The sequence below is a fragment of the Strigops habroptila genome, chromosome Z (assembly GCF_004027225.2).
Source record: "Strigops habroptila isolate Jane chromosome Z, bStrHab1.2.pri, whole genome shotgun sequence".
NCBI lineage: Eukaryota > Metazoa > Chordata > Aves > Psittaciformes > Psittacidae > Strigops > Strigops habroptila.
The window spans coordinates 21,605,140-21,629,093 of NC_044302.2; the positions used below are offsets into that span (position 1 = coordinate 21,605,140).

A 23,954-nucleotide genomic window follows, 5' to 3' on the forward strand; every position below is an offset into this window, starting at 1 on the left:
CTCTAGCTGCTCCCCCGCTCCTGACTCAGGGCGGGTGGGCAGCAAGGACACAAGAGGTGCAGCATCCCAGACTCCATGGGCACCCCTTGCCATATGAGCACGGCCAGACCCCTGCACAGGGAGAACCTCCAGCAGCTGGAGGTTGAAAAGGTGACGAGGGCCTTTGGGGACAGCAAGAGAAGGACACGCTGCCTGCAGGACACCCTTCCCTCCGCACACAGAGGCCTTCTGAGGTGAATGTCCAGCCGGCCCCTCGCACAAAGCAGCCGCTGTGCACAAACTGCAGGAGGCTCATAAAGACGTCCTTATGCACCCACGACCAGCAATGCCACCAGCTCCGCTCGCCAGCGCCCGGGATCAGCACCGCTGCTTTGCTGCAGGAGAGGCTGGCAGGGCTGGCCTGTGCCAACCGAGGACTAAGCCTGGGATGCAGGGTAGAGAACTCCAAGGACAAATATTTATTCCTGCAGAAGGTGTGCCAGCCAAACTGGGCACCCCAAAGGTGGTTTTGCACAGGTTTCCTGTACCCGTCAAACCTTCAGGTACAAGACAACTTGGCTAATCACAAGCACTCACATTACTGGTACTAATCACAGTACAACTTTGCAAAGAAGTGATATTTTTCCAGCAATCTTGCTGCTTGTTTATTGATCCAGATGTCCCTGGAGTTCTGCTGGTGTTACTGCGATGCCAGCTGATGCTGGGAAGGTTTCAAAGCTGTGTCAGAGGGGTTGGGGTGCTGGTGTTTTATTGGTTGACCTGGGGTATCCTTTATCCTTCATGGACAGCTTCCATGAAGCAAAGTCGTTATTTCCAGGGCCGGGCTGCCCTTTCGTTTGTTTTACTTAGCATGAACAATACCAGAGCCTCCAGTAAAATTCCACTACCTTGCTACATCGAAGTATATAATCTGAATATATGTATAAACTATGAAGACTGGTTGATATAATACTTAGGGAAGAGAATTTCCCTAACAGGTTCCGGGGAGCGGGATGGCTGACTCCAGCTCACAACCAGCTGCCAGTCCTTCCACTGCTTGTTCCCAGAGCCTTCCCAGCCCCGGCCACCTGCAAAATCACAGAATCCCAGCGTGGTTTCGGTTGGAAGTGATCTTAAAGCTCATTCAGCTCCAACCCCCTGCCATGGGCAGGGACACCTTCCACTAGACCAGGTTGCGCCAAGCCCCATCGAACCTGGCCTTGAACACTGCCAGGGATGGGGCAGCCACAACTTCTCTGGGCAACCTGTGCCAGGGTCCAATGTCTCTCACAGTAAAGAATTTATTCCTTATATCCAACCTAAATCTCTCCTGTTAAAGTCTGAACCCATCACCCCTTGTCCTATCACTACAGTCGCTGATGAAAAGTCCCTCTCCACCATCATTGCAGGCTCCCTTCAGATACTGGAAGGCTGCTCTGAGGTCTCCCGGAGCCTTCTCTTCTCCAGGCTGAACAAGCCCAGCTCTCTCAGCCTGTCTCCAGGCAGAGCTGCTCCAGCCCTCGCAGCATCTCCGTGGTCTCCTCTGAACTCGCTCCAACAGTTCCACCTGCAAAATCTTGCGTGTTTTCATAAAAACTCAGACAGCATCACCAGCAACACTTCACAGCTGGCTTTGGGAGGAAACACAGGGACCCTCTGTTCCTCCCAAGGAGTCCCTCAGGCCTTCCTTGTTCCTGGAAGATTCGCCACCTCCCTTAGGGATGAAAGGCTGGGATGGAGGGATGTTGCAGGTTTTTTCTAATTCAAATTTACCCAGTGGGAAAGCCCTTTCGCTTGTAAAACCCCTGCTGCTCCCCAAGCAGCGAATGCATCTCTCCATAGGTTGGAGTGTGCACTGGCCAGGCCTACCGTTGGTGTGGTGGCCTGGTCTACCCTGTGTATGCTGGCCAGGTCTACCGCAGGTGTGGTGGCCAGGTCTAGCCACACCCTGGGTGTGGGTCCCTCGCTGGCTCCGCAGGCCCCCAGTATCGGAGCCTGCGGGCCGAGCGAGGCATCCGCACCCAGGTTTCTATGGGGCCAAGCCTCGCTTCCTCCGACTCCACTCCTTGGAGCGGCCCGATCGCGCCACAACATGTTTGTCCCCTTCGCCCTCCCGTAGCCCGTCCGTTTCCACAGCGACGGGCCCAGCGGTTTAAGCCGCGCCGAGGGTCCGGTGGCTGTCGCGCCGGCTTCAGCCGGGGGCTCCGCTGCCCGCCTTGGGCATGAGGCGGGTACGGGGCCGCTCTCAACCGCCTCCGCGGGGAGAAGGTGAGGAAAGGGGGGGTGGCGGAGCAGCGGGGGGTTTACCGGGACCTTCCCGGAGCGGCTGCCCGGGGCACGGCCTGGCCCGGCCCTCGGTCGGTCCCGGTTTCCATGCTCCCTCCTGCTGCCGGCGGCTGAACATCGGATGGCGTGGAGCCGGTAACTCCCGGGTGATTTATAGCGAACTAGTTAACCTGTACAGTTACCAACTGTGTTAGCTCTCCTGAGGGTGACTCTGTACGCTGTTCCTGTGTTTAGTCTGTTCCATAGCTGGGTAGAACAGAGTGTCACTGCATGGGGCAGCCCACCGGGAGCGGGAGATGCTGCATCCCCAGGTCTCCTCACACGTAGCTTTGTTTTCCATCAGTTTTGGTGGATAATCAATGCACCAGCTACAAGAGAAGTCACTGACTTGGAAAGGCAAGAGGAACTTTGCTTCTGAAAGGGGACAGAAGTGTTATACACAGCTTGTTTCCTTCTGGAGAGTCTGTTGGCAGAGACATGGCTGTGGGATGGCTGCAGCCTCAGGGATGGTTCAAGCAGGAGGTGCCTTGTGCTCGCTTTAGTGTAAACAAAATCCTGTCAAATTGTACCTAAGTTATTGGCATTAAATGTTAAAACCACCTGGTGTTATAAACCAGCAAAATCTCACAGCAAAACAGGGATTCCAGGCTCAGCATGGGGTTGGAATGGAGAAATCTTCTTTCTGGGAAAGGAGAATTTCTTCAAATAACCTGAGTGGGTTTTGTAACGGGTAGCTCAAAGTGATGTGCAAGCAAGTTTTGATCAACCTGGTGAGAAAAAATCACCTGATTAGTAACTATTTCTCATCATCGATGAGCCAGTTGCTGTGTAACAATTTAAACTATAAATGCAGGCAGATATTGCTGATTTCTTCAATAGCTGAAGTTAGGAATTACTTTGTTTTCCAGCCTGCTTGTTGATAGGACTGTGCTAATGTGCATAAATTACATTCTTTTTGTTCTGGTTTCAGCTGTAACAGTTATCTTTCTCCTTCCCAATAGCTGGTGCAGCACTGTGTTTGGGCTTTAGTCTGAGAACAATGCTGGTAACACATCGATGGTTTAGTTGTTGCTCAGCAGCACTTACCCTGACCAAGGACTTTTCAGTCTCATGCTCTGCCAGTGAGGAGGGACACGGGAGGCCAAGAGGAAGCAGAGGCAGGACACCTGACCCAAACTGGCCAAAGGGGTATTCCATACCACAGCACGTCATGCCCAGTATAGAAACTGGGGGGAGTTGGCCAGAAGGGACCAATCGCTGCTCTGGGACAGACTGGGCATCAGTCAGCGGGTGGTGAGCAATTGTATTGGGCATCACTTGGGTTTATTGGTTTGGGTTTTTTTTCCTTTTCACTTTTATATTCTCTTCCATTGTTATTTCCCTCATCATTATCGTTATTAGTAGTAGTAGTTTTGTATTATACTTTAGTTATTGGCCTGTTCTTATCTCAACCCATGGAGTTTACATTCTTTCAATTCTCCTCCCCATCCCACCCGGGGAGTGAGCGAGCGGCTGCTGGTTCTGAGTTACTGGCAGGGTTTAAACCACGATACTTTTGTATTCTTGCCCCCTACTTCTCTACCAGTTGACCCCCAAAGACATTTCCAGCCCTTTGGTTGGCACTGATGCAGGACCATTTGTGTACTAGGATCAGAGTAATTCTGCTCTTTCAGCACATTGGCATGCTTGCTGTCTTCCAGCCCTTCGGAAAGAAAAGGAGCTTCCTTTTCTTTCAGCAAGCTTGTGCGCAAATTAATCGGACTAACTGAAGTTGCTTATCCCTGTTAGATGTTAATTTAGCATCCTCTGTAGCTACTGAGGAACAGTGAGCGTGGAGCAGAGGTACTTCATGTCAGCTCAGGCCCAGCAGAGCTTCTTGGTGCTGGTTTTGCAATGCTACCCCTGACCTGCTGCCAGTATTGTACTCCATAGCATGTGCTGCACCCGTGAAGCCGAGCAGCCTAACTCTCTGTTGATAAAAGCTCATCCCAGCTCTGTGGCAAGCAAAAAGCAACAACTAATAATCCAACACAAACTGGAAAGAAAAAAAAAAGGAGAAACAGCTTCTGAGCTTGTAGCTGTTGTGCAAACAGTAGTCATAAACACCAGTTTTCCAGGATACATTTTTTTAACTCATCTTTGTAGTTAAATCTTGCTTTCTCCTGCCAGAAGTCCAGACTTTGTAGGCAGCTGAATAATCAAGCCGCTTCCTGCATGGATGTCCTGCACACATACCTTTCTGTTCCGTTCCTCTAGCAACAGCCTGCTTTATACTTGTGTTGTGGAGTAACTCCTGCTTCTTCTCCCCTTTTAGTCATTAGATTATCCACTTTCTAGTCTTGCCACTTCCTTTGTTGCTAACAAAGGAGCCTCTTTTTTCTTGGGTGCTGTGTAGTGCTACATGGTGGTTCCAGACCACGTGCTCCCATGGGGCCGCCCACTCTCACTGCGCTTCTCTGCACCAGCTGGAAGGAAAATGTGGCCTCTGTGAGACAGTTGAAAACATTTGTTCTGCCGTCACCCCAACAGCATTCTGCCATGAACATGTCCCCAGACCACAGTGTATCATGCTCCATGTCCAAACTGCCACCAAAATACCCTCTTTGCTCTTTTTACTCAGTTTAGATCTAGATCCATTCAAAGACAGGCAAAACCTGTAGGTTTTTGTAGATCACAAATCCCCTGTGCAGAGAGAAGTCTCTCCTCAGATGTGTTGTCATTTGAGTCTCTCCAACTTTCTCTCCACCTCAAAGCATATCGCCAGGATCAGGGCTCAGTCGCAGTGTTTTTGAATCACATATTTTTTTGTCTTCCATTTTTGATTTCTGTAGATGAATATCTGCAATAAACCTAATAAGACAGCTCCAGAGAATTTGGGTGAAGCTGTTCCTGAGGGGCAAGTCCAACGTGCTCGGAGGAATGGCTGGAGCTGGCCTCTGCACCTCTTCCAGGTTACTGGCTGGTTGCTGTGCCTCTTCTTTGCACTGGTTGGCTTTGGAATCCTGGTTCCTCTCCTGCCCCGCTACTGGTTGCCTGCTGCTTATATCGTATCCTTTGGTCGAGAGGAGGACATGGACTGTAATAAACTGTCAGCTGTTAGGTAGCATAGAAAGCATAGGAGAAAGCAGCTGAGCCAGAGTCTTTTTCTGAATTATAACCATAATCTTGATCGTCTATTTATAAAAACCAGTTATTTTGAGATCCTCTCTGCTCCTCAGCTTTAGGTAGGTCACTGATGTCCTGCTTTTCTTCATCACTCTGTTAAGGTTCCTATCTTTGCCTCCAAGGCTCTTCTGCTGTCTGCTTCTACCTATGCATCGCCTTTGATTTATATTATTCTTCTACAAATGTGATGCAGGGTTTGAGGGAATTCCTACTAAGAAAGCCCCTCCTGAAACATCCTTGCTGCCGTGGGCAGCCACACCTCCCTGTGCTGACGGCAAGAGTCTGGAAAGGCAGCTTTGTATGTTTATGATTATATGGCATGGTTGCTTGTGATGGCTGGCAGTTGGTCTTCTCCCCAGGCCCCCCGGGGAGAGGCCCTCCTGTCTTCTGTAAAAAACGTTGTGAGTGACAGACGAGGTGGTGTAGTGTGAACCTCAGAGGAGAGATCTGTCTGTCTTGAGCAGCAGTGGCATACATGTCTAACTGCCCTCTAAAGGTGAGCAGCATCAGAAGATGATACTGTTGAAGGCATCTTGTCTCACGTGCTGCCCAGCAAAGCCTACCTCAGCTCAGCCCAATGTGTTTTCCACCACCTGTCTGCAGCCCACCTCCCTAGAGCTGTGTGTGCTTGCTGATCCCACAGTTGGGACTGGAGAGGGACTGGAGAGGGGGTGTGCTGGGAGCAATCCCAGTGCTCCCAGTACCACCCTGTACTGTTGCCTGTGTGCAGAGGGGGAATGTCCTCAAGGCCAGGCCTTGGCTGCTCATGGATTAGATTGCCTGGGGAGTGGTAGACTGGAAGAATGTCACCTGAGATGTTAATTTAGTGCTTAAATTGTGAGCAAGTGTTTGCTTTTGTCATCTTCCCGGTGAAAATAAAACTAAATGGTTCAGTGTCACTTAGTGCTTTCTTAGCAGAACCAGATAACCAAGATATATTACAGAGAGAATGTTGGGGAAAGTTCTGAAGAGATGGAATATGCACTTACATCATTTATACCTCTGATTTATGTACGTCCATGGAGTCTTTGATATGTTTGGGATGCTTTTGCTTGCCATTGTTTTAGTTACACCTGTGTGATTTAGGCATTAATATCATTAACTCACAATGGTCTTATATCTACTTATCTTACCCAAATCCTTGGTATTATCACAGTTCAAACCTTGTGAATTTGTCTACCAAATACCTTCATAACTCAATCTAAAGTCACTCCAATTCAACAGATTAACGTATCCCAAAGTTTTACTACCAGTTGATAAAGCACTAATGTCTCTTCTGTGTCTAAGGCAAATCCCTTCCCATTCTGCTGCACCAGTGATCAAAGCTCCACGTTGGTAGACCACTCAAGGACCTTTTTTACCTTAATCCACTGCTCTATTTCCATAGGCCTTAGTAAAGCTCAGCTCACCTCCAGTGTGAGGTGTCCCCGCCCATGGTAGGGGGTTGGAAATAGATGATCTTAAGCTCCTTTCGAATCCAAATCAGTCTGGGATTCTGTGTGCACTTCTGGGTGTAGAACAAATAAACCAGAAAGTTAATTTTTGTACACACACTCATTTAGGTGGAGTATATTGAGAAGCAAACTCTTGAGTGTGGTGGTGGTACTCCAGGCATGCAGGGTGGCTGCTCTGTGTGTGTATATTCTTACATATTTGTATATTCTTTCCAAGTATCAGCAGTTATTTTAGGTGTCTGATCCAAAGTGCTGCTCTGACTGACTACATTTGGAAATAGGAGTCCAAGCAGGTTGTATTTCAAGGAACAGTGACAAATCCTGGATCCCGTCTATCTGTAAATTGTGTAGGAGCCTACTTAAGGGGGTGATCCCCTTCCTTGGGATTTTGACTAAGGAAAAGGAAAAAGGATCCATACTAGCTCCTTGATGAGACTTTTTTCTTTCTTTCTTGGAAGTTTGGTCTCGTGAAGGATCCTGTGCATGGCCTTAACTGGCTGTTCCTTTCCAAAGAGTCTGTATGGGCTAAAGAAACGTGGATCTGTGTCAACAGTCTGCATGTGGGGTCAGATTCTGGTAAGTAAAGGCACTTTTAAAAAACTCCTTTACTTTAAAAAGGAGTTTTACTGTAAAACTTTAAAAAGGAAGCATATTTCTGTGAGGCAGAGTAGTATGTAATAAGGAGGGTTGTTTCTGCAGATTTAGTTATCTTTTTCCAGTGGATATTTATTACAGCGCAAACATGTCTGTAAGGAAAGCTCAGATTAACGTACTGCAACCAGCTATATAGTGATTTCTGATTTCAACCCATATATTTCTCATCTGTGTGGGCTTTGTGTATTGAGGATAAAAATAGATGCATTAACTCACTCATACAATCCTTAACTGTGTTACCTTCAGTGTCCAGGAGTGTGTTTTATCTACCATTTAGTTGTTCATCTTACTGCGGTCTCCATTGATCCTGCGGATGCAAATGTACGAGCGAAAAATTATCTGGGGCCTCTGGCCACCTTCAGTCGTAATCAGCATGCACATGTCATTGAAAACCATCATTGCCATGTCTGTGATGTAAATGTGTAAGTACCTTCTCTTTTCCTTTTTCCTTCTACTACTCTGTCTTTCTCACCATTATGCCTCACTGTTAGTCTTTAATATTAGACTGTAAGATTGAAATTGGGCCTCTGCAGCTGTATAGTGCATGTTAAGCTTAATCCTGTGGCACGGTTTGGTTTGTTGGGAGGCTGCCTGGTGTCAAATGTGTGCCTGGTTCTGTGTTGTATCTAATTGCTAATGTGTTGTGTTGTGAGGGCTGTACTGGTCCGTGTTATCTGGGTGTTGGTGCTTGACCTAATGACATGTGACTTGTATGTGAGTGTGCTTGTATCTTATATGAGGAGGAAATGCTCAGAGGGCAGACATTAAGAGCAAGCTTTGTAGGAAGCTTGAACAACAAAAGGGTTTCAAATAAGAAATCAGTGATCTCCAAATTAGAAATCATCCCGTGCACTGAAAGGCAAAACTTGCAGTGTTTGGGATTGTGGTCCAATGACGGCTGTTATGTTTGGGTGTTCAGTACTCCTGATGTCGTAGGTTTTCTCACTATTACCAGGATCATTACTGCTGTAACCCCTTGTATTTATGTCACTGGCAAGTCATGGTCGTGAGCTGGTGCTGCCACGCTAATGCCACCCCTTCTTTGGCAGGGGTGCCAAGTCAAAGCACTGTGGAACTTGCAACAAGTGTGTGTGTGGCTTTGATCACCACTGCAAATGGCTCAACAACTGTGTGGGAGAGAGGAATTACTGGTAAGAGCCTGGCATTGGGACTGGAGCACAATGCTGCATCAATAATGTCACCCCTCCTCTTCCCAAGATTCTCTTGCATGTCAGTCCTGTCTGGAGTGAGCCACACAGAACCACTTTTCTTTCAGAAGTGAATAAAATCAGTCATGAGAAAACTAGATGGAAAATGCAAATGTGATTATGACGTTTAAGTCACCACGGATAAAACTCCTACACTTAGAATTGTTATAACTGAACATCTACGAGTAAAAACAGAGGATATAATCCTATTTGGTAACAGGAAAAGCTTATGGGATGTTGATTGGGTTTCCTTCATGCTTCTGAGAGCTGGAGTGGGAACAGAACCATGTTCCCATCTCTGAAACAACCTGCAACCAGTTTCCGTGCTTTCCCTTCAAGGCTTGCCAATTGGCAGGAGTTACAGCAGCATATAGGCACCTCTAATCTGTGCCACGTTTAAGATGAAGAATGAGGAGGCTATCACTGGTTATTGTTTCTCAGTTTACTTTCCTGCCGTAAAACCACATGGAAAGCAAAGAGTTGTTACAGCTGGGTGCCACGTTACGCTGCCTTCAGATTTTGTGCGGGAAGGTCTTCATCTTCATCCTAAATACACATGGCTGGTTTGTAACCATGGTTGCTCTAAAGGGTCACAGTTTAGTTCCTCAGGGTAACAAACCAGAAGTAAGACTATTAACCAGGATCTATCATAAGTGCAAGAAAGTGTCCCAGCAATTTGAGATAGCTGTCTATATCCCTCTCTTTATTAGAGGCTGGGATTTTGCAATTGTATGTGTGATGTTATTGAGGCCTCTCAGAGTTCTCACTTTCTTGGCAGGCTCTTTTTGAATAGCGTGCTCTCTGCCATCCTGGGCCTTGGGCTTCTGCTGCTCATCGCTTGCTACGTCTTTGTGGAGTTCTTCATTGACCCCATGGTGCTTCGCTCCGACCAGCACTTTGATGGTACTAGCAGTGCTTCAAGCTGTGAATCAGCCAGCACATCTCAATATGGCATTGGATTCTGTGGGCTCTTCCCCTGAGGAGGAACTCCATTCCTTACTCCTTCAATTTTGTATTTAGAATCATGGAATTGTTTAGGTTGGAATGGACATCCAGTTCCAACCCCCTGCCACAGACAGGGACACCTTCCACTAGAGCAGGTTGCTGCAAGTCCTGTCCAACCTGGCCTTGAACACTGCCAGGGATGGGGCAGCCACAACTTCCTTGGGCAGCCTGTTCCAGCGCCTCAGCACTCTCACAGTAAAGAATTTCTTCCTTATATCTAACTTAAATCTTCCCTGTTTCAGTTTCAACCCATTATCCCTTGTCCTATCACTGCAGTCTCAATGAAGAGTCCCTCTCTCGCATCCTTGTAGGCCCCCTGCAGATACTGGAAGGCTGCTCTGAGGTCTCCATTCAGAACAGCCATTAACTCCAGGCTGAACAGCCCCAGTGTTCTCAGCCCGTCTTCATGTGGGAGGTGCTCCAGCCCCTGATCATCCTTGTGGCCTCCTCTGGACTTGCTCCAACAGCTCCATGTCCTTATGCTAAGGACGCCAGAACTGTACACAGTGCTCCAAGTGGGGTCTCATGAGCGCAGAGTATCTCTGTGAAGATCTTTCCTTACAGAGTTAACTGTTCTTCCTAAAGGCCTTGCAGATACAAGATCTCTGAGGCCTCCAGTGCCTAATGGGTCTGCAGCTACTTTTGAGTTAATATTTCTAGCTGTAAGGTTTAGTTAGGGGATATAATACCTGGACAATCTATCTACCTCAAACTCTTTTTTTTTTTTACAGCTCTGAAGAACCAAACGGATCGCTGGTTTGTGTTTCTTCCTGCAGCTCCAGTTGAGACTCGGGCACCTGCCATTTTGATCACAACTGGGATTTTTATTCTTCTGAGCCTAATGACTGTTGTCTTGCTAGGTCACCTTCTGATCTTTCACATCTATCTCAGTAGGTATAATTTCCTGTCATCTGCATCCCCATTTCATTTTTGCTTAGCTGCTTCTCATTCTGCATTCACTGTGTGTTCACCCATGTCACAAATATATATGTTGTGCAAGATTGCCATTGAAAAGGTAGAAAATTCAGGTTTAACATGATCCTTCTGATTTTCCCCCAGTACCAGGTTGGCTTATCAGTGCTTCTGTAATATGGGGCTTGTGTTGGGCCTGTGAATTCATGTGTCTGAGCATCTTTTACCTGGAACGGAAAGCATGGGGGAGAGTAGTAGAGAGGCCAGGTGGGATGAATTGGTTAATTCCAGCTCAGTGCTGGCGATGGCAGATTCAGATTGGCTCCGCATATGGGCTTTTGTGAGTCTCTTCACTGTGCTCCCCAGCACTTCCATTGTGTAAGAGAGCTGGTTTCTCCATTACCCCAGAGAAATGTGGACAGTTGATCTAAATTCCTAATAGAGAGTCTGACATCCAGATCAAGGACCCTTTATGGAAGTTGTACCATATTGACACAAAAGAGTTGTGGAATTCAGAGGAAGAGCTTTTCAGAAAGGCTCCTCATTAGATCTCCTACTTGTTGCTCTGTCAAGAAGGGATATTTATGTTTGTTTATCTACACATGGGCATCAAACCCCTTTTTTCAGCCATTGCCTAAAATGAAGCCAAAGCTATTTGGTTGCCTGATGTAAGTCAAAATGAGAAACGATCTTACACTTGCAGTAGTCAGTGGTGCCAAAACTAGGGAAGAAGGGATGTGGTGGAAGAGAAATGAGGACAGCGGTTACAGAGCATCTTTGGCTAGATTTTTGGGTTGTCAGTTAACAGCAATGATGATGCCAACAAAAACTAGGTCAGCACAAACCAGCGCAGCTCCAGAAGCATAGTGTTTGATGGGTGAACGTTCCTCAGCTGGCATTAACAATACCCTCAGTGAGTTCATTGGCCAGAATTTTCCTTTTAGAGCCTCTTTGAGCTTAACTTAAATTTGGTCACACTGCGATTTTGCTTTCTTGGTGGAATTGGAAGTTGACTTTGCTGGGTTGATGGTGATGCCTGGAGATTTCAAACGTTGATCTAGCACTGTAGAAAGACTAAAACCATAACAAAGCTGGGGCCACTCCAGGAAGGTTTCTTTTGGGTGGAAAAGAAAGGGTTATTCGGTTTCGTACCGAGCAGTATTTATCCTGTGTTTGTGTACAACTTCCACAAGAGGGTGCTGCGTCCTTGGGATAAAGACATTCCAATGTCAAACAGAAACGTGCTTGTGTTGCACTGGTTCTACTCAGAGTTTGGGGGATTTTTTTGTGCTCTTGTCTTGCCTTTTTTTTTTTTTTTTTTCCCCCCAGAATAAATTTTGAACCAAATTAACTTTTATTTCTGGCCCAATTTTAAATCTTTATAACCTACATGGAAACAGAATTTAATTGTTGATAATTTTTGTCGACATTATATTACACTAAAACCTGCTACCCTATTGAAATGGGTTCCAGCTGTGCGGAAGTAGTGTGTAAGTCCTTGCTTAAAAGGAGAGATGTTACCCTACTGAAGCCTATATTGTGTGTAACATATGAGTATGCATTACACTTAAAATAGGGATTCAGGGAGATAGACAGAGTATGTCTGGTTCACTCCTACAGTTGTCAGTGGTCTCATCTGAATGCTTTAAGATAGACAGTGTTGGAATGAACTGTCTAACCTCTTTGGGGACTTCAAATACAGTTTACCAATTAAAATGTAATTAATGTTCATGAGTATTTCTTCATAAACCTTTATTTAAAAAAAAAAAAAAATACAGAAAGAAAGTGGCACCCCTGTGAGTGGTATTGCCTTTTATCTTCACATAAAAACCTGGCTTAAGTTAGGTATGACTGTGAACATTTTAGAATCTGGTTCTGTTACAAGCACCGTGAGGTTTTCCAAGTTTCTGTCCTGATTTTAATTACTCACTGCTGTCACTCAAAAGGAAGGAAGTTATTCTCAAAATAGTAGCTCCATGTATTCAAAATTACCCGTCTTAATTGTGACTCACTTCTAGAGGCATTCAATGAAGCAGGGCGCTTCAGAAATTTGGAGGGAGGATATATTTTTGTCTTCAATACTGAGAGGCCAATAGTAAGCAGAACACAAAGAAAAAAATAATAGGAAATATAGGAAAGAAAAGGATATGGGGCTGTTCACAGGCCATGTTTTAAGCTAAAAGAGGGGAAATTCAGGCTGGACATGAGGAAGAAATTTTGAACAATGAGGGTGGTAAAACACTGGCCCAGGTTGCCCAGAGTGGTGGTGGATGCCCCATCCCTGGAGACAGTGAAGACCAGGCTGGATGTGGTTTTGGGCAACCTGATCTAGTGGAAGACGTGTCTGCTCCCTGCAGGGGGTTGGACTAGATGAGCTTCAAAGGTCCCTTCCAACCCAAACTGTTCTATGATTCTATGATTATTGCACAGGATGTGCTGCAGTGTTATCTGGCCAGACAAATACAGTATTTTTTAACTAGTTAGCTTGATTAAAATATTGTAAAGGTTACACTGTTAAATATTCAGAAACCAGTGAACCCTGAATTAAGAATGGGTTATAGCCCTTTGCTTATGAAGCAATATTTTTAAACTTACCTTGCCCCTTGCAGCCCAGAACCCCCCATGTGCTGGGCTGCATCCCCAGAATGTGAGCAGCAGGTCGAGGGAGGAGGTTCCTTCTCTGGGGAGACACCCCTGCTGCAGTCCTGCGTCCAGCTCTGGGGCAACAACACAAGAGGGATGTGGAGCTCTTGGAACAAGTCCAAAGGAGGCCACGGAGATGCTGCGAGGGCTGGAGCAGCTCTGCCTGGAGACAGGCTGAGAGAGCTGGGCTTGTTCAGCCTGGAGAAGAGAAGGCTCCTTAAGGGGAGACCTTAGAGTAGCTCCAGTGCCTAAAGGGTCTACAAGAAACCTGGAGAGGGGCTTTGGACAAGGGCCTGTAGGACAAGACAGGGGGGAATGGCTTTAACCTGACAGAGGAGAGACTGAGATGAGATCTTGGGAAGAAGTTCTTCCCTGTAAGGGTGCTGAGGCCCTGGCACAGGTTGCCCAGAGAAGCTGTGGCTGCCCCATCCCTGGCAGTGTTTTCCCATTTCCGTATGAAGTAGTCCTGTGTTTAGGGCATGGTTTTGAGAGGTCAGATATTACTGATACAAGTGTCTTCATGCAGAGGAAGGATTTTAGCTTGGCTGTTCCACATCCTAGGCATCTTCTGTAACTGCTATGCTTCTGTAGAAAGGAAGAAGACTTCCAGGCTGTGCACTAAAAATCTTCAGCATCCATTTCTGGGTTTTGTGCTCTAAAAATACTTACCATAACAGGGTCGTTGTGGGAGGAATGTCTGAGGTTTGGATCCTTGTAACATTTTGGGTCTTGTGAGGAAACCAAGCTGCTCAGAAATGTCATATGCTTTTGGTCATTCATGGAAGCAGTTTGGGGGGTGGATCTTAAGAGCTTATAAACTCAGGAACATATAAACTCTTGGTACATCTGTTTGGCATGCAGCAAGCTGTGCATTTGATGCTCACTGTTTTGGACATCAAGTGTCTCAATCTCTTCTACAGGACACGCTAACCTGCTGAATTTCTTTTCTCCATTTAGCATTACTACCTTCTGACTGCTCACTGATCTTTCTGTACAATACAGATCTTACTGGGTATGGATAAAGGATTTCCTCTGAAATGAGCAGAACAAATTGCTACAGTATAGGAGGCTGTGCCATGTATATAAGACTTCAGAAGAATAGTAGGACTGTGAGAAAGTGTTGTGATGATGACAGTAAAACATGTATAGTGCAAAGGCACTTCTGGCTTAGAGTATCAGTCATTTCATGTTTATAGTTACTATTTGATTGTATATTTTTTTAGACTGTTGGTATAAGTGTCATCAGGGAGTTGCCTTTCCTGTGCTGACAGCTCTTTCTTTCCTCCCAGTGCGGAACAAACTGACCACGTATGAGTACATCCTGCAGCACCGTTTCCGGCAAGATGCGGAAGAGCTAGACAATCAACAGGAGTCTGGTTCCTACCAGGTGAGATCCAGTCAGATACTTGCTGTACTTTCAGTCCATTTCTCAAAACCAGCCTTGCTTGTCTGCAGTGTAAAGTTTGCTTCACTTTTGTGAGCTCCAAACTTCAGAGGCAGTTGCTAGAGATGAGACTTTAGAGGTCCTTTGGTGGAGTTGAGTAGGATGTGAGAAAGTGTAAGGCCTGTAACTCGGTGAACGCTTTAGGCATAAGCAAGTACTGCTTTCAAAGGAATCAATCCCACCCACTCTCTTCCTCCACCACTTGTTTTGAGCCCTGCACTATCTGTTCTCTTCTGCCAGTACAGCTGTTCAGTACAGTCATGCAGTGAACAGGGTGGGGGAACTCATCTGGGTAAGAATAAACTTCACATAAAAGATAGTTGAGCTTGTGTTTAGCTGGCCCTGCTCCCTCCCATTCGGTTCACCAAGCAGTCACAGAAATGCCTGTGTCAGCACAAATGAGGATGACTGAATAGTGGGAAGGGTCCTGGCCCTGGAAAGGACAGCACCATCTGTTTGGGTGGCAGTGCACATCTTAACTGGCCTTTGTGGGCAGAATCACACGTCATCACTGAAAGTGAGATAGGCTGCAAGCCTGGAGAAACAGGGACTAATCATCAAGCAGATAATGATACCAATGGCTTAACCACCTTGAAAAGGAAAAGGACACCAGTCGTGGTCAGAAATGAGCCAGATTCCTGCTCTTCTTTGATTTGAGTCTACACAGTGATAAGGGTCCTTGTGAGTAGTCTGCTGTTGATCTGTAGCTCTGTTAAGAATTCTACAAGCTCTTTTATGTTCTTGCATTGTGCAGAGGCGTATATACCACTAGGAACTGAGAGGTTCAGTGTAATTTATTTTGCCGCAAGGCAGCTTTTTTCTGGAGTTACTCAAAATGTGACTGGACAAATTCTGTACTGGCTGTCGTGGTTTGAGCTCAGCCGGTAACTCAGAACCACACAGCCGCTCGCTCACTCCCCCCCCCTTCTTCCTCCCCCCGCTCCCGGAGGGATGGGGAGGAGAATGGGAAGAATGTAACTCCCACGGGTTGAGATAAGAGCAGTCCCGCAACTAAGGTATAACACAAAACCACTACTGCTACCACCAATGATAATAACGATTAGTGAAATAACAAGGGGAGAGGATACAATTGCTCACCACCCGCCGACCGATACCCAGCCCGACCCGAGCAGTGATCTGGGCCTTCCGGGTAACTCCCCCCGGTTTATATACTGGGCATGACGTGCTGTGGTATGGAATACCCCTTTGGCTAGTTTGGGTCAGGTGTCCTGTCTCTGCTTCCTCCCGGCTTCCCCTCCTCCCTGGCAAAGCATGAGACTGAGAAAGTCCTTGGTTGGAATAAACATTACTTAGCAACAACTAAAAACATCGGTGTTATCAGCGTTGTTCCCAGGCTGAAAGTTAAAAAACACAGCACTGCACCAGCTACTAAGCAGGAGAAAAATGACTGCTATAGCTGAACCCAGGACACTGGCTTTAACAGAGAGCTAGACTAGAAACTTCCAGAAATTCTTCCTAGTCTAAATTATTCTGCAATTCTCCAAAACTTTTAGTTTTATGCAAGTAAGCTACCTACTATACAAGCAGTTTTATATTTAATAAGAAATTAATTAAATCTGAGCTTCACCCAACTATTCTTTGTAGAGATACTGTGATCTCTCTGGACTCATTCATAGGTTTTCCCTATCAAAGCAAACTGGAAAGTGATCTAATTCCCTTTCATGTAATATGGCGGGAATTAGATCCAAAATCTGGAGACCTCAGATTTTTATATATCTTTTTTACTGTCTTGGAGAAGTTGAACTTTCAGTTTAAACAGAGGTTTCCATAACAACAAAAATATTTGGCACTTTGTCTCACAGAGTTTTGCTTACTCTGAAAATTAAAACAATAGTAAAGCATTAGCTCTAATGATTTCCAAGTTACTGAATTTTGATTGATACAGAAAATGTATTTGAAAAGGAGTGGACTCTGTGTGCACCTCTGGGATGTTGCCATTCAGTGATGTTCTCCTGTCTGTGCTGATGCTTATCTAGATATGTGTGAATATGATTAACTTGAAGCAGCAAGCCTGGAAGAAGCAGGGTGAAAAGTTGTTGTGTTTCAGGACTGCAGTTAGTCCCTAGGGGAACAAGAAAGACTGGATGATACCCAGTGACATTGTGAAGAAAAATGTTAACCCACGAGATTTTCCCTGTTTCTTACATAGCAACCCGAGATAAACACAAACAAATAGATTGGAGTAGGAATTCACCAAGTGACTTGCCTTTTGTAAGCTGTATTGACTACAGCCTTTTTTAGCTTGAACACAGACATGCTTTGTAATTCATCCGAGATGTTGCAAGCATAAAATAGAAATCATCCTCTACCCACTTTTGTCTTGGCTGTTCATTCATTTCAGGGAGTAAGAAGAAATATGCATGTCCCCTTTAATCCTTAGGTTTCAGCCTTATTCAAGCTTGGGTGTCACTTTTGGCTTCAGTTTTCCCTGTTTCTCTGTTTGTGGTTAAGTCTTCAGCTGTGTTCAGGTTAAAGTATTCTTGTTCAGGTTAAAGGATTCTTACTTGCTTTTAGAATCCTTCTCAGAATGCGCACAAAGTAAAAGCCCTAGTCTTTGCCTCTACTACTGTACCCAAAGCAGCAAGTGCAAGTAACATGTTTTTCTGTAGGCAGTTGCATAGCAGTCCAGAGAAATAGAAACTAAACCAAAACAATGCTTTAATGTGTAGTTGCATTCATGCCAGGCAGCTGGCTTTCACAGTGGGGCCAGCTTTGATGTGATTTCTTTTCACATTCCTAAAGCTTTGTACTTGCTTTGAGCCCTGCTTCAGGTTGGTGAAATTTGATTTTTAAATAATATACATGGATTTTACTCAGCTTCCCTCACATTGTCAATATTGTTTCTCTCTTCCAATGTGTGGTTAATATCAACCTGGTCTTTACTCTCAGCCACAACACTTGCAACAGACCAAATTTCTCTGGGTCAAGAACCATTTTTTCCTGATCGATTCTGCCTTCCCTCCAGCCAGATAACACTTACCTGAAGTGCTTGGTAAGAGCAGCTGCAGCAGGCAAGGGAACTGAATTCATCCTGAAGCTGTAAGCATGAAATTTGGGGTGGACATAGCTGGAATTCAGCCTCTAGAGGAAGCCTGAGCATGACCAGGCTTTGCAAAGTGTCAGTGAACTTGGGGGTCTGTCAACTGAGCAGTCTGTTTTCAGCAAGGCTGAGAGCTGAATCCTAACAACCCAACTGCAAAGGGTGGCTTCATCTTGCTGTTGCAGCTGAAGGATGCTGACTGTCCTCGTAAGGACTGCGGGAGCAGAGGGAGGCTGGAACTCTGTGCTGCAGCTGTAGGTTTTGTCACACTGAGAGAACATTGTATTTTCTACTGAGCAAGTTTTCTTCCATTTGTTTCTCCTTGTCAGCTCTAATGGTTTACTTTCTTTTGTGTGGCTGCTTTGGTTATACATAATTTATGGGAGGCTGAAATGAATAAAATGGATTTAAAAAGCTCTTTCGTTCCCTGCTTGGAAAGAAGTTGTTCATGTTATTCTCAAGATGTATAATTTATTAATCTCCTTTGAAATGCCAGTCCTCAGGCCTGTTTGTATGCTGCAGACATCAGGACACAGAATCATAAAATCCCAGACTGGTTTGGGTTGGAAGGGACCTTAAAGCTCTTCTGCAGCTCTTTGTGATTGGCTATCGCTTTTATTGCCTTACAGAAGGGAGTGTCATCACCAGACTCCATCTTCTGTCAATTGTTTATGGATCTGTTGAAGTGCAGAGGCACTGGGTCTCTCAGGAACCCATCTGTGGGACATCCAACTTTGACTTCATTTTCTCAAGTTTGCTGATCAGGCTGTTCAGACAAATAGGTCCTCCTGAGCTTGCTTAAATTTTTTGGGATGCTAATGCCTATCACATTTAAAATCTCTCTGTCTTTAGCACCTAAAATTTGCCTTAAAATGTATGTGTCTTTATAGTCACTGCACATTACAATGTTTAAGAGGATTAAGGAAGATTAGCAATGTCTTGCTAATTATTCAAGTTTAAGAGCAGCTGAAAAGTAGTGTCAAGGTTCTTCTGAGCGTGGTTCATCCTTTTTGACACCAGGGCTTCATACTTTGCACCACTTAGTACTCTGACCATTTTAACTGTGTCCTTCTGAGGCAGAACTGGGAGCCCTTTTCTGTAATGCAGACACTGGATTTATGAGGCTTATTCATGGCATCCCAGGCTGGCTTGGGAGGGAAGGGACTTTAAAGCTCACCCAGTTCCAACCACCTGCCACAGGCAGGGACACCTTCCACTAGACCAGGTTGCTCCAAGCCCCATCCAACCTGGCCTTGAACACTGCCAGGGATGGGGCAGCCACAGCTTCTCTGGGCACCCTGTGCCAGGGCCTCAGCACCCTCACAGGGAAGAACTTCTGCCTAAGATCCCATCTTAATCCCTCCTCTGTCAGTTTAAAGCCATTCCCCCTTGTCCTGTCAGTATGTGCCCTTGTGAAGTCCCTCTCCTCCATTGAGTCTTCTTATATGTTTATGAAAATACACAATTTTAAAGTTCAGGATGGTGTTACTTTGAATTCAGGCAAATGAGAAATATATCACACTTTTTAAAATCCAGCAGTTATTAGCCATACAGGGTTCACACAAAACCTAGAAAATACTTTGGTTTTTTCCTGTATGTTGCATGCTTTCATTTTCCTCACCTCCATTTTGAATTGAAAAGAAGTTTTTTGCATTCACTGATTAGCTTCTATGACTGAACTGTATAACTAATGGAGGCTTTAAGTGATTTTTTGAATCTGGTCCCAGGAAATGATTAAGCTGGTCTCCATAAGTGTGATTTAGTTTTGAGTTACATGAACTACTGGCTGGACTAAATGAATGAACCAAGGACCTCTAATTGTCTCAGTGCTGGTTCTCCATCTTCTTAAGCAGCAGATTCCTGCTCTGCTAGCTGTAAGAACAGAATATATCTGTCGTGGCTGAGGAAGGAGGAAGAAGACACCTCTGTAGTGAAAATCCCTCTTCTCAACTCAGTGTCCATATTGTTCTGAAAATGTTACTTCATTTTTTTGTCTTTCAGGAAGCAGGCATTTTTTCAGGAAACCCTGGTTATACAGACCCTGGTGTTAAAGTAGGGGAATTCTTAACAGTAACTTCAGGAATAGGGTGAGTAAAGTCATAGATAAGAGTGTCCCAGCAGTATGCATGGTGAACGGGAATTTGTTATCAAAGTCACTGATGGATCCTAAGACAAAAGTACTTACGAGGCTAGAGAACGCCAGTGTTTTGATGAAGGCATGGTGAAATCTTTGAGGTTCAGGAGGGTAAATAAATACCTGCAGGAGTACTTGCTTCCCCTCCCCTGGGAAAATATCCTTCCTAGAATACTTTTTTAAGCTGTTTTATATTGAAGTTTCTTTAAAGCTGCCTGGTTTGTCCTATAATTTCTATATTGAGCTCATTATAGTTATGCGATTTCAAGTTGTCAAGAGATGAATCACAACAGCAAAGCCTATAACATAGGCAAGCACTCATGGGAAAACAGCGTCCTTGCCTCTTAATTAATCCTTGCCTATTAACCCATGTCCCTTGAGAAGGGAGAGGAAACCCTTCTTATTTTGCACAGTTGTGCAAGGAAAGTTACCCTGCAGTTTTGCTGGGAATGCTGTGCAAGGCAGGGGATGCTTCAGTTAGGCTGATGTGTAAGTGCAAGCAAAGCAGGCATCAGACTTCAGTCATGTCTCAAGGAATCCTCTTGTATATCTGCTGTGTGTTTTAGCTTTTCAAAGCTCTATGCCTATGGAGATGAAGCTGACCCTGAGCAGAGTTCCTCCCCTGACCTCCACTTTGCAGTCCCTTCTCAGGTAAGCAGGAGACTTGCTACGTGCCATAACCTCTGCTGCTGACACTTCACTAGGGTGCGTAGGTGCACCTGGTGCAGATTGGGGCTACCTCCTTTGTACACATGCTCTTCCTGTCCTCAGCATGTACCTGTGCTCTGCATCACTGCATCCAAGTGGTGCTCTCCAGTCTCAGCTCACACGTGTGATCAGATATATTCTGCAGTTCCCTCATAAACTCACAGCTCAGCTGTAAAACAGCTGTAATACAATGTCTTGCTGCTCCAGTGCAGTGACCTTGATGTAACAAGCTGTGCACATTTCTGTAGAGCAAAATCCATCGGTTTATCGGTTTATATGTTCAAATATGGATGTTAAAGCACCTGCCCAGGGAAAGATGGGGTGTGTGTAGATACGAAACTTGAGTATATGAATCAGATGTCCAAGGTCAAGTTTTCTGTGCCCTTGATATTCATGTATCTACATCCAGATGCTCTCTCCCTTTGCTCAGATGGCAGGTGGTGGTGCTCTCCCCCTTTCCTCCAAGCTTATTAATAAAAATCTTATCATCTAGATGATTGATACGAAAAATTCTGTTTTCAGCTATAGTTGTATTCTGGACAAGATCTATCTCTCTCAGGATGTCCTGTCCTATATGACTGTTGGTCCCCTCTTCTACTTTAGCTCTACAGATGCAGTTGTCCACCAGTGTCTTGTATGTCCTCCAGCTGTATGAGACAACAGCTTAAAAGTACCTGCACGCAGAGAATCACTGTATGCAGATACTGTATGTTCATTAAATACCTCTTTTCCATCATTGCTTTATAGTAACTCAGTCTTAAACTATAAAATACTCTTGGTTTTTGGTCATACCTAATGCTCATTATTAAAAATAGGAGGAATTAAAAAGAGGTAGCAATCATAAAACCTGTCTCATTACTTTGGGCTGATGAAGTGACTTTCATTCTCTTGGGCCACTTGCTTTCACAGCGACAGAAAGAAATAAGAAAGTGGACACGTGAAGCTTCTTCTTCAGCCGTGGTCAGCATATCTAAAACACACGCTAGTCCTTGGCCCTCTTTCCCAGATCCCCGGTCAGGTGAGATGCACCAGTCATCTTCTGTGCTTCTGGACTGGATTTCTTGTTGCTGGCACAGAGATACGAAGTGTGTCATGAAAACCCAGCACTGGCAGGAAGTTAACATGCCTAAGAAGGGAAAATAAGTGCTTCTGAGTGCTTGGAGATACTCTAAAATGATCAGACTTGGGTACACTGCTGTGTGAGTGTAAATTTTGTACATTTTCATATCTAATTTTGCATAAATGTATGTATGATTGTCTTTGATGTTAGTGGATCCGTTGTGTCAGAGTTCTTGGCCTTGTTGATGTCTTTGTGGGGCTGAGGGATCTTTCTCTCTCTCTCTCCTTAAGCTTTCTTCTCTCTATCTTAACATTTGTAGAGTTCCCAACCATGGCTGCTGCCACCACATCTCCCCATGGCCTTCACCTCTTAGTGCCGTCTTTTCCTCTGCGAGGTGCTGTGCCCCCCAGCAGCTCCAGCCTCATCCAGGCAGCAGGACGCCCAGACGACTATCACTTGGAGTCCGCCAAGTCCATGGATGAGATTCCTGTGGTTCAGGCTCACCTTGGAAGCACAGCCCTTCATAGGCCTCCTAGAAATAATTCAAGCGACTCTCAACACCATCCCTTGTCCACAGACAATCCCAGAGGCAACAGGAAGAAGCTGTCTTCTGGGCGTAAGGTAAAAAGGAAAAGCTGCCAGCAAGACAGACAAATTGAACAAGACCTGGAACTTTTTGCTAAGGTTCCTGCTGTGTTTGTAAGTAAGAGCAGTGGAGAACTTCATGTCTCAGCCCCAGCTCAGTGAGAGCACCACGGCCACACCGCAGAAAATGCACCAGCCAGCAGCACATGTGGGCAGACATGATCCATGCTTTAAGGACATAAGGACAAACACCACAGTGGCCTAGTGACCAGCTTTCTAAAGCCATAGCCTTTGGGGATAATGCAAGAGGTTCCCTTTCTATTTGTATATTGCTGATAAATATCTCAACTCCAGTGTCTTTTTCCTTGGAGGTAGCAGCGTCGCTTTACCTGATGCTCTCCATCTGCCAGCAGAACTAGCTGAGAAGCAGTAAAAAGCCTGCTGCGTCATTGCTCCTGGCTGCTGCCTCTTCCTAAGCCAGGACTGCCTTGAGCGCAGTTCCAATCCCCTCATCAAGGGGGAACAGTCCCACCCTGATAGGGGTGTGGCCAGGGCTGCCACTGGTTAAGGACTGCAGCTTTACTACTCCATAGAGGGCTAAGGGACTCATCCCTGCACTCTGTGCTTGCCATCAGGCCGCAGTGAGACATTTCTCATCCTGGACCAAAGGGAAGAGGGAATAATGTGGCAAACTTGAGGCAGACAGGTTGCTAGAGAGAGCTTGATTGCTTCCCAGAGGAAAGAGCTGTATCTCCTGGCCCTCTGCACACTCATACTGCAGTAACTTCCTGGGAGAGTGTGTATGGAGGAACGATGCTGCAGCTCTGCTGTTCCCTGCACCCTGAAAACTAAGTTTCCCATCTGCCTACATGCTGTCAATCTTTAGATCATGTGCAGGGGCGTCAGCAGCTGGTCAGGGAGCAACCTCAGGACTGTCCTCTCCATATGCCACTTTCCACTGTGCACCCTCAAGCCAAGTCCCCCACCAGCATGGACTCTGTCAGGTCAAGTTTGACCTACTCCACCTTCCCAGCAGCCTGGGCTGCCCCACAGGGCAGCTTTCTCATCAGAAGCTCTGGCATACAGCAGGTCCTGAAACCTTTCAATTTCCTGGGCTGCCAGATCTGTTTTCAGGTAAGTTTAGTTAGCTGAATTCCTTTAACTGAATTCTTTTGACTGGGTGGTTTTGCCTAGTAGCTTATCATAGATTGAGGAACTTTCTGGAGCTTTAGGCTGCCACAACCAGTGCTTAGCTGTGTAAGAGACCAATGCAAATTGGAAGATAAAAAGGAGTTGCATCGATACCAAGGGGCAGCAACTAGAGAAATAAGGCGGAATTTACAGCCCACCTCAAGACAATGGAAAAAAGCCCCTCAATGGTGGACAAGGAGACCCCAGACCAAAATTCACCACTGGATCAAGAGATGCGTGCAGGGCATGTGAATAGCGTGTGGTGATCAGTGCATAGACTGTAAGGGTATGAAACCCAGGCATTGCTTTGTTCTGGGTCCCTCTCCAGAGGCACCCAGCTCGAGCTGTTCCTATTCCTCAATTATCAAATTATTTTTCTCAATTATCTACGACTCAATTATCAAATTATTTTTCTAAGAAACTGATGTCTGAGATTCTGCTGTGGGAAACCCAGGTCAAGGAATT

General features: G+C 45.6%; 1 protein-coding gene across 1 annotated transcript; it reads left to right on the forward strand.

The window, feature by feature from the left end:
• Window positions 1-2,097: 2,097 nt before the first annotated feature.
• On the forward strand, window positions 2,098-23,874 carry ZDHHC1 (zinc finger DHHC-type containing 1). The gene is given in 12 exon segments (XM_030470785.1): window positions 2,098-2,247; window positions 5,097-5,312; window positions 7,785-7,960; window positions 8,588-8,689; window positions 9,525-9,649; window positions 10,483-10,641; window positions 14,596-14,693; window positions 19,813-19,898; window positions 20,512-20,596; window positions 21,563-21,671; window positions 22,033-22,432; window positions 22,434-23,874. Coding segments are annotated over 11 exon segments (1,686 nt in total). The 5' UTR covers window positions 2,098-2,247; the 3' UTR covers window positions 22,564-23,874.
• The last annotated feature ends 80 nt before the right edge of the window (window positions 23,875-23,954 follow it).